Here is a 14,566-nt window from a genome sequence, read left to right as displayed (position 1 = left end):
TCGTCATGTGATCGCAGTGAAAAGAAAAGAAACGTTCACGCGGGTGCGAATGTGCCTACATTTTTCCGACAACGGCATCCGGTTCTAGCGCCGAGGAAAACCTGTGCTACGGATTGGCAGCGAGCAAAAAAGAATAAGCCGTGTTCCCGCCGTCAATTCCGTATCGAGATCGCGTGGTGTGGCGATGGAACGGAAGCGAACGATTGGAATTAATTGATCGCTTTCGGATTCTCGCGATGGCACCACAATCAGTTGGTGAATCATTTGCCGCGTTCGTTCGTTAGCGCTTTCCGTGTCCTGCGTGCGTGCGTGCGTGCGTACGTGAGAGACCGTGCTGTGCGTGCCGTGTGCGTGCTCAAATCAACGCAAGAAAAAAGAAAGATGACGGCTTCTGTGTGTTCGCCACAAAATGAACAGCAAAATTGTAATGGGAGCCAATTTTTTTTTTGGCCTCCACCCACCATTCTTTGGCCACATAATTTGCTAACCAGACTTTTAAACATCGATTTATGCAGATCTCGATTATTTGCTTGAATCATGAAATGCGTCCGGTTGCGTGGCCCGATTTGAGTGGGGGGTTGAGTCGATCATTTCGTTCCATCCTTTCACCACCGCAAATCATGTTAAACGACATAAAAAAAACCTCCTCGAGCCGTTGGTTGGAGCACGTGATTTGGTCGTTCGCCTGCCGTTTGTTCGTTCTTGAGGGAGTCGATAACGCGCCAAGCCAAGAGCTTGGGTGCGTGTGTAAACAAGTTTGGTGCTGCGCGAAAATCGTAAATTATATACGGCTAATTGAATACGACCACCCACCCACCACCAAATGATGCAAAAAACCTTGCCTTGGACTTTTTGGAAGGAATATTTTGCAACCTTCATTTGCTTCCTTTTGCGTTCGGTGCCACTGAACCACACGCACCCAAGGGTTTATAGAACCGACGTTAGAGCGACGGAACATAACGTGAAGGGAAACGGCCCGACCAAGAAGCCAGTCGCGTATTTCTTTGTCACTTGCGCAACTTGGGCCAGTACGCACACGGGGCTATAGTCGGTGAGCATAATTTGGTATGCCGTCAACCGGACGCATTGGTTGTACGGCTGCGAACGCGAAAGAAACCAACGCACAACAACGCGAAGGAGCACGCGTTACGTTCGCAGGGGTTGAAGAATAATTCATCGACCATAACGTCCCGCCGGCGACAGGGCGGCCGTAGTTCCAGGGTGTGCATGAGAGTGCCACACACACACACACAAACGGCATCAATGTGCAGCGTACGGTGGATGGCTAAAAGAAAACCAAAAGTTACCAGCTGACGCGCGCGCGCGCACTCGCACGCAACGCCACAGCCACTGCACTTACGCACACGGTGGGGAGATTATCGGTGTTGTTTTTTTCTTTTTCTTTCGCCTGTCGATGGAAAAATGAAACATTCGACACCGGGGATGTCCACACGCAAACACACACATACACTGCTTCGGGGACGCCAGTTAGGGTATCGTAGAAATTCGACGATTAATTTCCTCCCCTATCGCGCGTAAGGGGTTGCTTGGATTTATTCGTTCGTCGCCCTAGCAACGGAAGGGCCCGTTTATGCACGAGCATGTGTGTGTTGGTGTGATCGGGAAGCGACCGCAATCCTGCAACCGAGGGTCCTGCATCTTAGGAGCCTTTTTTTCTTCATAGTCCCGGATTGCGATTCTGATCGCCGTTTTCTTCCCTCATTGTTCGAGGGTTTGGGTTTGCACAGGACACAAGTTTTTCCGCAAATGTTTGAACAGTTGCGAAAGTGTGTGGGTGCACGAGTACTCGAGTCCGGCGGACGATGTGGACATTTATGTTAAAGTATTGAAAGGGGAAAACAGTGCATTCTCTCGTCGTTAGCGATGATGCGCTAGAAATATAATTAAAATGTCTGATAAATGTGCAATCGTAGTGAAAGTTTTAGCTAGCAAAACGAGTCCTACTCCAACCCAGTGAAGACGTTTGGAACGTAAAGTAGCTTGAATAGTGAGAGTCAAACATCCCAAAGGCAAATCCCGCGATCTTGTGCTCGTGTTCGAATGGTTCGAAAGTGTATGTAGAATAAAAAACTGACAGCAAACAGCAGTCGATAAGCAAATCATTACGGAAGTTGCCGCAACGTAATCTACATTTCTTCACGATGGCCCGCAACAGCGGCGTATCGAACTGTCGCCGCTCGGAAACGGAAATCATCGGCCACCAGCAGCACGATGGTGCCGAGAAAATCATGTCTCCCGTGTACGTATCGATTGTGTTCGCTCAAATTGTTGTGTTTACTTCAGCTTCACTCCTTCCGGTCCCGTGGCGCAAACCCAATCACCCCCAATCACCCCGGAAAGCCATGTCAATCAGACTGAACGTGTAACGCACCCATATTTTTCTGCGTCCACATCAAGACGCTAGCGAAAGAAAGGCGAGAACCTCTCCGAACCCGCTTTCATGGGTGAGAGTGTTCCAGCCCAACCCAGATTGTCCACACGATTGTTCTGGCCGTGCCGATCGATCGTGCGTTTTTTTTTCTTTTACACCAAACAATCGCGACTTCTTCATGGGTTTTTTCCTCCTTGTAACCACATTCAGGAGCAATTAGCGAAAGCAAGGAAACCCCAGCACGAGACGGCTGTGACGTGAAAAGGCCGTCGTGGTGAAATCATAAATAAACATACGCCAACATTTGCGTCCAATGCATACCAATCACGGCCGGTTCGGTGATCGTGTCGATGGTTATTAGCTGCGACCAAACGCCAGCCAGATCGCTGTATGTGCGTTGATTTGCGGTGGCCAAATAAATAAACCAAGTGAACGGGAACGGGAACGACATCCTGAAAAGCATTGAAAATGAAGCGTTAGGAAAAAAAAACAAACAGCGAATGAACTCCCGCCGATCGATCGATGCAAATCTGTTGACGTCATAAAAGTGTCGTAAAACACGCGCGATTCCAGGGGGTTTACAGGAACAAAACAAAACGAAAAAGAAAGAGCAATTTAAAAACAATCAGGCTACACCTTCTTTTCGTCGCACCCGCCAGAGCCAGGGCACATTATTTTCCACTCGGGCTAGCATTCCAGCTGTGCCTCCCATCCGTTGTTGATTCCTCTTCACGAACGAGGACGATCGACCCCATCAGGAACGTTGTCGAAGATGAGAAGGGAATAAAAAAGAAAGGCTCACCCAGACGGCTGGGATGCGTTTTCCGTGGACCTGTGTCTGGGCAATGATGCCGACTACTGTTTTCAATTACGCGATTTTCACGGCACGAAAATGGAGCAATTCAGGGAGGCAGGCGATATTTAGATTCCAGCGTGAACCGAAAGTGGGCCATTATTTTGCATAACGAGTTTCTGCATGCTCTCTCGCCTGCGTTATTACAGTTTAACGGAGCCGGCGCGAAGCGCGTCGGGTTTCTATTTCGCAAAAAAAAAAAGTATCCTGCGAATGCGAATGGCCATCGTGACCATTCTGCAAAAAAGAGCTCGCGCGCGCGCGCATACCCATTAAAGGATCCTCATTTTTTGCAGCATTCCTCCTCCTGACAGCTTCACAGATGAGGAGAAAAACTTTACCGATTTTAGCGCAACCGTTTGCACTCCATTGTGCTCGTTTCGTTCCTATTCCCGATGGTCTAAGTCTTCTCGCTTTCCCCTTAGAACCCATCATCAGCTGTCAGTTTGACCGGGAGCGGTGAAGGTTTTTATGTTCCGACGAACACCAATCCTGCCAACCGACGTGCGACACGCTTGATCTTTCATTTCCTTCCCCGAGTCGTGGTGTGTTCGATTTTCTTTGTGCCGGTGGAAAACCGACAGCGAACAGGCGCTTTGGAATGTCGCCGAGGATGAACCATCCATTTCCATGCGGAAATAGATTGCCATTTCGCGCGACACCCTCCGGCGGGGCCAGCTTGTGAGAAAGATTTAATTGAATCTCCGAAGCCGTGGCGGCTGAAGTCGTTAACGCGCGCGAGACAAGTGCACTCGGAGTCGAGTGGCACACGCGAAACCAGCCGCGGTGTAAATCTTCTCACACTCGAACCACGGAACCGATGCACCGATTCTTGCGTTTTCCCGCTTCCTTTTTGGGCCTCTTTTTTTTTGTTCTCGGCTCGGAACGGAAAGCGCCTTCGTAATCCCGCGTCACGTCTAGGACAGCACTTCACTTGGAACCGCGCGCACACAGAACGAACGAACGATTCTCTGCATTCGTGCATTCGAGATTTAGAAATTGCTTCCAAGATACCCAACCCAAGGCGGCCCCGTTTGAATAATTAATAGGAAAACTTTTGCGGCAAGGCGAGCACACTGGCGACATTTTTCTTCTTTCGCTTCACACGCTCTCATCATTCGAGCAATCGTTCGAATCAGTTAGAGAAAGATTTGCACTTATTAAAAGTGGCCCCTCAACGGGGTGCTTGCGTTGGGAACTGATTTTTCATTGCCCAGGCCACCCGTCTGTTGGGCGTTAGGGCGTGTCCGTTCGCCAAAGGAAGTTGCGATCGTGTGATGCAACCCTTTCGAAGGAAGTTTAATTAGTTTCGTTACATATGCTTCCATTTCGCAGCGTTTCTGGTGGCGCACTTTTTCACTCTTTCGATCAAACAGCTGTCCTGTTTGCTCTGGCTTAGTGTGGGATTATAACGGGCTGCTACTTTGCCCCGGAACGACACGCCACGCCGGTGTATTAACCTTCTTAAGCCAGGTCGACGCTGCTATCCCGACGAGGAAGCCTTATGAATGATTGAGCAGACGAGCTGAAAATTGATCCTTTCTCAAAAGTCTCCTTGCCGTCGTCGTCGTCGTCGTCGTCGTCATCGTCTTCGATGAAACAAGCGAATCGGAGATGGTGTAAAAAGACCGGCTTCGTTACGCGGTATGCAAATATGCAGCAAAATTTCCATCAATCTCAACCCCACAAAGTTGCCATTGTGCCTGAGGGAGGAAAATGTGTTAAAGTTTCATTGCAGGAACGAAAAAAAAACCCTCTGTGACTCGTTGTGGCTTTAAGTACGGGCAACTTTTACCCACTGCCTCTCAGCGCTTTGTGTCCTTTCGTGCGCGTTGGTTGTGAAATAACCACTTGACAATTCTCGGCTTGACTTCCGCGCACAATCCGACCACCCGGCAGCATGAAGATCTCGTATCACGTGTGGGATTCATCAATCCCGGCTTAATCTTCACGCCACGGGATTGGCCCATAAACGGGATTTAAGCGAGGGAAACCGCATTGCTTGCATCCAACCGAGAAACACACATCCCGATGGTTGTTCCGGTTCGATTAAGAGGCTCTTCCGGTGCGCTAGTGTAAAACCCGTTCCGCCCTGGGCAACATGCACCATTGGCTTATGAATTCCCATGCCACTACCGGTACGGGGGATGGAAAAAGATTTTATTTTTCCAGCTCAGTTCGCCTTGCACGGAAGATTACACTGTATATCCCGGTTCTGGCGAGGATGTGCCTGTTCGCTATCCGCTTGGCCTCAGCACGACACCGATGCACAACCGGACGAAGACAGAGCCTGGTTTATGGCTACGGTAGGATGCATTTTCTGGTAACCTCTAGCCATGCAGCGCATCCGCATCAGGAGCTGGCACGAGATTGGATTTAATCAGCTACAACAAGCGAAAGGCGGGATGGTTTCCAGCGCACGATACACACGTCTGGGTGGTAAACGCATTTGCAATAAATTACGACGATCGGAAAACTTCGCGCCGATGGTGCTCCTGTCGGCGATGTCGAAGCAAGGATACGTTGCAGAATGCGGTGCGATGTGTTGCCGTACCGGAAGTTCCCCAGCGTAGCGTAGCTGGGTGCCGTGTTGTGTCGAACTTCTCGAGCGGTTCGTGTTCTGCACGGGACGCACCGATGCAATTATCGTAAATTTTAACTTTACGCAAAATGCACTCCACACCATGCACGAGGATCATCGCGGCGAGTAGCAGCAACAACAATTTAAAGAAGAAGCTACCCTTACTCCGTGCTCGGAGAGACGAAAAGTTTTCGGTTGATCCGACACTGGCGAACGGAAGTGGAAACGAACTTCCTTAACAACGTGGTTTGCAGGGGGTTTGGCGAAAGTAACAAATTTTCCTGCAAAGTCGTTCATTTGCGCGAGTGGTTTCCTTTTTTCGTGCCACGCCCGAAAGGTAGGCAAACCGCACGACGAACGGAAGCAAACGAACGGCGCTCGCGCTTTTGGCACGCGATATTGTGAGCCAATTTGGTGGACGGTTCGTTTTTGGTGCAGGACCCCACGCGTCCTTTTTCTCCCACCCAGGTTGCTTGCGCACCACCTGTAGCACCTGTACGACGGTATCACGTAAATCAGGTTGATTAATTCAACAACTCTTCGTTTTATGACGTTCTCCAGGCCCACGTGTCCACCCCTGCTATCGCGCAGCACTGTTTTTTGAAACGTTTGAAAGCGTTCGGGTGCGGCTGATGTTTCGCAACACCCCCGAATTCGGCAGCAATATTTATTACTTCGCACGGAATATTTATTTGCACTCCGATGGGCGAATGATAAGCGCCTTCGTGGGACCTCTTTCGCAGTACAAACCCGTCCCGGGTCCGTAATCTAGATGGATCAATTGGTACATTATTATTTACATAAAACAGCACCCCGCCGGTCGAAACAAAGGCTACGAAAGACTTGTTACTAACCCTCGAAACCCGAGTCTCGGTTCGTTCGCTCGAATGCCGCTCATATTTCTCGACACGTTGGAGCCCAGAAATGGACGCTCGGGTCATGGAGAGCGTTGCCCGTTGGACAGAACATGATTTCCCGCTTGACTCGGGAGCTAAAGGATGAATGGTTTTATTTTTGGTTTTTACGGTTTTTTTTTTGTAAAAATGTTTGCACGCCTGCAAGTTATGCAACCCGCATCGCACTCGGGATCGGTCAATGACATTACCATTATCCTTGCTCCAACAATGCGGTATTGTTTTCGTACCAGGCGCACAGCCTGATTCACCATGCGGGATGTCAGTCTTCACAAACGGCACAAAGGTTAATGTATGATGGTAGGTAAGGGCACGAACAGGAAACGGAGCAAGATCAACGCTCTCCAGCTTCAGTCCTGGTGAGTTTGTGAGCCGTGCTGAGACAAACAAAACCCGGCAAATAGACAAAATTCAATCACATCCTGTGTGTGGTTGCCCTCTCGAACGGTGACGGTGAAGATTCGCTAGCAATATCTCATCTTACACGCGTGGTGCACTCGTGACCTAACCAAGCTGTGACTTCAAAACCCATCATCCTGACAGGCAGTGACGAACGCCATACAAAAACACACATTCATCTGGCTCAAAATGCAGCAGAAACCGGGAGCCAAAAAACATGGTAGAAAACAACCATTTCTAGCGTACCAGCGTGGAGTGGCAAAGGAAAAAGGAGCATTTTGCCTACGATGAACGAAACCTACATATCTTGCGCATTGCTGCCCCTTTGGGAACGGGTGATGTTTTGTTGGATTTTTTTGTTGTTGTTGGTGCGCTGGGGTGATGTTTAAATGCTTTCGTCTGTGGATGCAAAGATAATAAAACGACCCATGAAACAGAAGCGAATGCGAGGTCGCTTTTCATTACATGCGCATTTCAAAAGAAAAAAAATATGCGAAAATGCCACTGTCACCGCCGTTGTGCACGTCGCAGGAATGGCGAAGCGGGAGATGGATGACCGCAAAATAAAACATGCAAAAAGTGCAACAAATTGCTGATTGTAACATTAATGGATATTTCGTGTAACAGCCGTTGGGCAGGGTCCCCCGTTCGCCACGTTCGAAAACTTTACGTGTAACACTGTGCGGTTACGATGCGAATGGTGACATTTTTGGTGGCCAAGATCCAACTGTTTCGCAAAAAGAATTTTTATTTTTTCGACAAAACGTGTTATATTTTGAAATTGTACTTCTCTCCTCAATTGATGCACCACAACCTATGATTCGATCGTTTGTCCTTCGGCATCATGCAATATTGCAAAGTGATGGCAACAAATCAGCTCACATAAAGCATCACAAAGGTTGTGGTGTGTTTGATGCACGAAGCATGCACAATGCAACTGTATTCGCTCTGCTTCGGTCACAGTACATCTGCCACAACGAACAACCTTCCATGCGTGTAAACCGCACCTTGACTACGTCTCCAAACTTTCCTTTCACACCCACCAATGTGCGGATGCCTTGTGCTCCATTTGGTCTCTTAATCATTGAAACGGAACCGCCTCGGAACAGCTTCCAGCGAGTGTCAAGCTTCACTAGCAATAGGAAAACACGTTGCAACGACAGGGTGCTTTTGCTCTGTCTCGGTATAGGTGTCATTGTCCCCTTGGCTCGTTCCCATGGGGGGTGGTGGCAAGAACTGCGTCCGTCTTCGTCCCGGTCTCCCGGAAAATCATCCCCCTGGGAGAGATATATCAATTTGTCGTCCGTTCGCTTGCGCTCGCCGGACTAGTGGAGCGTAGAAGGCTCATTTTTCATCACCCATTCCCGGGGTGACTTTGATGTTTCTACGCCACACGCCATTTTACGCACGTTCAGGTGACATTCGTCTGGTTGGAACACATTTCACGACTGCGGTGTTTTGTTTGACGGACCGTACCGAAACAGCTCTCGATGAGGATCGGTATTTTTAATCCACAAATGTGCTTCTAATCTCGCCCGACATGATGAGCAATCAAATTAATAAAGCACTCTCAGCAAAGCGAGCAATCAAATGTTGGTAATGAAATGGTGGAACCATCGTTGTGTGATTTTTTATGTTATGATGCACGAAATGCATTGCAACGAGATGTCTTTCATCGATGCCGTCGTTTATGATGCAGCTTGGCACGTGGCCAGCCTCGTGACTTTGGCACAAGATGAAACGAAACAAGCGCACGACCGTACATCGATTTATTTTCCTATTTTTTTTTATGGCACCTCACTAATTGACGGCTTGCACGTTGTGTGTGTGTGTTTGTTGGCTTTCATCAGAACAAAATAATTAGGGTTCACCATCTCGATTGCGAATCCTTTTTTGTCGTTTTTCCATTGTTTTGTTGTGTATAAACGTAGCAAATCTTTGCCAACCGTAATCTACTTCTCCACGAAGCAGCCAGAATCTCGTTTCCCATTACGCATCACCATAGCAACTCAGCGCCATAGCAACAACCCTCGAGCTTAGACGTCCTGGCCGATGGAAGATTACATCCCATCGCAACGCATCCTATTCTTCCAGTGTCTCGTCCTTAGGGGTTCCTTTCCTTTCCAACATCTTACGACACGGGCAGGACAATGACCGGCGACCGGAGCTCGTGCCCTTCTTTCAGCAGTTTTCTTTCCGCGAGACGGAAAATTCAATTAAACTATGATGAAAACTAATTTACCCACCGCCTGCCGTTCTCAAGAAAGCGCTCCAAGCTCCCCGGGATAAGCCGGCTCGAACGGATCGGAGAACTTTAATAACATTGCGGTGTAATGGTCGCCTCGGTTCTCGGATTTGTTACGCCGGCGGGCGTTGAAATAGTAGAAAAGTTCCAACGCGAACCGAACGCGATTCGTTGTTGCCTGCGAACTTTCCCCCTGAAAAGGACATTCAGCAGTTTTTCATTCCGAGCTCGCACCGTCACCATCCATCCAATTTCGCATTGTATAATGGTTTCCCCTTCTCTTGTACCATCTTCAGGTGCGGGCCATGGAGCAACGACTGTGTGACTGGCCCAAGTCGCAGAACTTAACCGGGCCGTCACCCTCACCGAGCAGCAATCCGGCCGCAGCAACAGGATCGCAGCAGTCGATCGCGGCAACAGGAGCAGTCCCAGGACCAGGGCACGGTATCACCGATCCGCCCAAGGGTACCGATCCGGTGAAGATCAGTCAGCTCGAGTCGGCCATCGAGGAGCAGAAGCAGTTGCGCCTGCAAGACGCCCGTCAGGTCGGCGCAAAAGCCGCCAAGATCAAGGAGTGGGTCACGAACAAGCTGCGCGAGCTCGAGGAGCAGAATCAGCTGCTGCGCGAGCAAAACATCAAGTGCAACCAGCAGTTGGAACTGCTGCGGAACCACATTGCAACGCAGAGCACTCGCCACAGCAGTGTCGCTCCGACGCAACCTGTCCGGAATAGTCTGAGTCTGGACGTGCAGGACGTGAAGCGACGCAGTGGTCGACGGCGCAGTGAATCCCTCGATCCGCCCGAGCACCGGTCTCTTCACGCCGGTAGCTCCGGTTCCGGCTCGCACCATCACCCGCATCATCACCATCATCATCATCATCATCACCGGCGTAACCTTTCGATGGAACCGCAAGAGCTGGCTCGGGATCTGGCCGCGGCCGTTGACGGACTGAACCTGCTGCCGTTGGGAAGCCAGCAGTCGCATCAGGCAGTGGCTCAACCGCAGACTTCGGTTCATCACCAGCATCACCATTCACCGGCACCGCATCATCAACATCCGGCTCCACCACCACCGGGAGTTGTCGGGGCCAGTCCCAACTCGGATGTGGATGCGGTGCACGATTACGCGGAGATTTACACACCATCCCGGGAAAAGGCTCCCGTCTGGTTGAAAGGCTTACCGAGTGGAGGATCCAGCACGACCACGTCAGATTCGGTGGCTGATTTAGGTACGCCACGGCCACCAACACCACCACTGCATCGGTTCCCGAGCTGGGAAGCAAAGATCTACCAGGTCGCGAACGATGGACTGGCTGAGACTGGTGGAGGTAGTAACGGAGCCGGGGAGGAAACCGAATCCCAGGATCAAGAGTCCGGTTCCGGAGGAGGCAACACCCGCTCTCAGACCGTCTCCGGGGGTTACTGTGATATCAGCGTGCCGGTGTACGCCACCGTTAAAGGGGTAAGAATTCATCGGAACTAGTGATCAGGTCTTTCGATCGGTGTTGGAATGCTAACATGCGTTGTTCTTCCTTTTAGCGCGCTTCCCAAATCCGCTCGATGCCGTTTACCGGTGATTCCAGCGATGACAGCAGCGATGGTGAAGATGGCCACGGTGCGATGTTGACGTGCGCCACGTCGACACACAACTCGCACAACTCCACCAGCACGGACAACACGGAGACGAGCACGTCCGGTAGTGCCTCTAGTCCCTCGAAGAGCCTCAAAACCTCATCTAGTCTCAGCCCAGCCAAACGTTCCGGTTCGGAAAGTCCCAAGAATAAGGGTCGAGGTAAGGCATATTCGTACACTTGCTTTGCAGAACATTACGCTCTGTCTGTGCTGTGTGTCTCTCCCACAAACAATGTAACACCCAATGTAACCCAAGCTCCAACGCTGCTCTGCTGTACTCACACGCATTTCGTGTATCATGATTTATTGTTTTGTTTTTGTTTTTTTATTTATTTATTTTTTACTTTCCATTTATTTTTGCAACACCAATTTAAAAACAAAAAACAATCAAACACTAACGACAAACAACAAAACACCACAACACACCACTCGATGTTGGCGCTCGATTGGCAGTAATTTCCGAACTGTCGTTTGAATCAGGCCTCTCGGATGACTACGCCATCCCTCCGGATGCGGTCTCAACCGTCGACACGACGTGCATGGACGCGTCGATGCCGTCGCTGCTGATGCGCACATCGTACGCAGACTCACCGAACAAAAAGATGGAAACCCTCGAGAAGGTGGGCCACCTGGCGAAGTTGGGTGGTAAGCTGAAGACCTGGCGCAAGCGCTGGTTCGTCCTGAAGAACGGCACGCTAACGTACTGGAAGAGCCAGCACGATGTCAACCGGAAGCCACAGGGTCAGATCGCGTTGGACGAGGCGTGTCGCATCAACCGAGCCGATGGAGCGTCCACTTTCGAGATCGACACCGGTAAGAAGGTGTACTATCTGACGGCTGACTCGAACGCGACCATGGACGACTGGATACGTGTGCTGCAGAACGTGCAACGAAGAAACGCAACGAAGCTGCTTCTGAGTCGGGACGATCAGAAACCCACCGTTCAAGGTTGGGTGACGAAAGTGAAGAACGGCCACGCTAAGAAGTGCTGGTGTGTGCTGCTGGGCAAGATGTTCCTGTACTTCAAGGCGCCCGGCGAGACGGTAAGCCAGACAATGGACCAGAGAACAACATTCGGAGAGACTAAGGTTTCTTTGCATCAACTTCCAGAACCCGCTTGGACAGATCAACATGCGAGACGCCCGCGTAGAGGAAGTGGAACACGTGTCCGACTCGGACTCGGAGGAACGCGAAGATCCTGCGCAAAGCCAAGCCCGCCTTACTGTGGCCATCTATCCTCAGCAACAGGGAGTGGTATGATGTCATGATCTTTATCGCTATTCGGCAACTTTTCATGATTGCGCCCTTCTTTCTGTACCTTAGGGCCCAACATACTTGATACTGCCCGGTAAGCAGGAACGCGACAACTGGCTCTATCATCTGACGGTCGTTTCCGGAGGTGGTCCCAACGCCGGCACACAGTACGAACAGTTGATCCAGAAGCTGATGGAAACCGATGGTGATCCAAGTATGCGATGACTCTTCTTCATTGATCGGCAGTCCTCCCCGTTTACTGACACTGGGCTCTGTCCTTATTCTTCTCGATCTATCGTAGACTGCGTGCTCTGGCGACATCCAATTTTGCTGCACACTAAGGACAACATAACGTCCCCACTGACCTCGTTGCATTCCGAAACGCTGCAGGCGGAAGCGATCAAGCTGTTCAAGGTACCTGTCTAAAGCCTCCTCCCCATGCTATCGCAGTTGATCTTATGCGTGTGATCATTGTTGTACTTGTAGAGCTGCCAACTTTTCTTGTCTGTCGCGGTCAACCAGCCCGGCATCGACTATCACGTGGTGTTGGCACAAAACGCACTCCAGCAGTGCCTGGACATGCCCGAGCTTCAGTCGGAGCTGATCTGCGCGTTGATCAAGCAAACGTCCCGCCATACCGGCCAGAAGCTGGGTGTAGGTGTCCAGGTAAACAAGAAACTGGCCAAACCCGCTCGTGTAAGTTTGTCCCGAGGGCGCTTTTATGTGCTTTTTATACTATTCAAATTTCTTCCACCTTCAACCGTTCCGTTTCGTTTTGCGTTACGTCTTAGATCTAACACCTAGTTCGAATTTAGTGGACCGGCCGTATTGCGATCATTCCTACCCTAGGAGGATTGTTCGCACGCCGACATTTTGAATTTTCCTCGCGCCGGTCCATGGTCCCTTACCTGCACTGTTCATGCCATCCCCCTCCTTTGGATTAATTGGATGTTTCACTAAATTTTACTGTTGTACGTTCTTTCATATGAATGCAAAAACGAACCCTCTGCACGATGCATTTTTTTAAATAAACAACCTTCATAGACCTCATAGCCATAGCGCTTCCGATTGATCACAACTAGAAAACGGTGGCTTTTTATATCATGATCGATCGTAGGAACTTGGCCAAATTGCATTCGATTCGGTTTTCAAAATTTAGCCCCTACTAACCCTATCCTAACATGTCTCGCTCCTTATCTTTAGAGCATCCTAATCCTTGGGTAAATCTTTGGTTTACAGTACAGGAGATTGAGTCCCGTCCCGTGTTAGCATTTTTTTTTCCGTTTCCCCTCATGTATAGTTGCGTTATTAGTGTTCATTTAGCAAACGCTAGCCACCAGCTAACAGCCTATAGAACCCTTAACGAATGGCCAGCAATCGTTACACGAGTGTAGGTTACCAAATGTTCCAAAATAATCATCATCATCATCATTATCATATAAGTACATAATCATCATTGTCATGTATGAGTATCCCTTGTGTCACTTTGTTCATCACGTTGTTTCATATTGTATTGTATTGCCCGTAGAACTATGTCAGACTCTTGCGCTTCCCCAAAACCTGTATCATATTGTGCTTTGTAACGTGGTGTATTAGCGGAAATCCTTTTTTTATTTTTGTCACCATTTTTGTAGTTTAATGTTACTCAACACAAGATGTTGTACTGTTTTTTGGGTTATTTAAGAGCTTAATCTCCTTGATTTGGCAAGTGTATGTACTCATGCATTAGTATGTTTATTTTATGTTCTTGTATTATGTTGTTTTTTTTTTATATTGTATAAGTTCGTTTCAAATAATGAGTTCGTTTTAAGTACTAAATTACGATTGAAACAAACTGGTTTATATCTTCGAACCTAATTCTATTAATGCAATCGGTTCCGCTGTGTCATGGTTGGTGGCATTTCCAAACGAAACTATGTGTCTATATGAACACATCTTTTCGGGAATTATGCCGTAGATGTATTTGATATTATTTTGTTTTCCCATTCTCTCTATGCCTCTCCATTTTTTTTGCATCTATCTATTCATGTGTTGTCGATGTGATAAAAATAGCAATGCAAGATTAGCTGCAGCATCATGCGTAAAGCAATAGTTGAACATAATGCAATCGTAGAACGAATCACTTTCTTCTTTCTACATTCGCGGTTGTAGTGTTGATTAGTGCTCATCAATCTAGGCACTAGAGTTCATGTCTGTCTACTAGCTCGTACTGTAGCAGTACTCATCGCTCATCCATTCGATCATCCGTTCGATACACCTTTGCTGATCACGATCCATTAACCGATCTTTTTTATT

The 14,566-nt window shown here is 49.1% G+C and overlaps 1 protein-coding gene across 1 annotated transcript in view; it reads left to right on the top strand.

Annotated features, from left to right (window-relative positions):
- The window catches only part of LOC128721708 (uncharacterized protein CG43867), a 108,900-nt gene that overhangs the window by 91,105 nt on the left and 3,229 nt on the right, over nucleotides 1-14,566 (top strand). The window contains exons 4-10 of the mRNA XM_053815488.1: nucleotides 9,681-10,847; nucleotides 10,925-11,177; nucleotides 11,471-12,060; nucleotides 12,128-12,271; nucleotides 12,341-12,485; nucleotides 12,573-12,685; nucleotides 12,758-12,967. Of these exons, the coding sequence (XP_053671463.1) occupies nucleotides 9,681-10,847; nucleotides 10,925-11,177; nucleotides 11,471-12,060; nucleotides 12,128-12,271; nucleotides 12,341-12,485; nucleotides 12,573-12,685; nucleotides 12,758-12,967 (2,622 nt within the window). The remainder of the gene's footprint in view (nucleotides 1-9,680; nucleotides 10,848-10,924; nucleotides 11,178-11,470; nucleotides 12,061-12,127; nucleotides 12,272-12,340; nucleotides 12,486-12,572; nucleotides 12,686-12,757; nucleotides 12,968-14,566) is intronic.

This window comes from Anopheles nili, chromosome 2, assembly GCF_943737925.1.
Source record: "Anopheles nili chromosome 2, idAnoNiliSN_F5_01, whole genome shotgun sequence".
NCBI lineage: Eukaryota > Metazoa > Arthropoda > Insecta > Diptera > Culicidae > Anopheles > Anopheles nili.
This window is presented reverse-complemented; position numbering and strand designations above follow the sequence as displayed.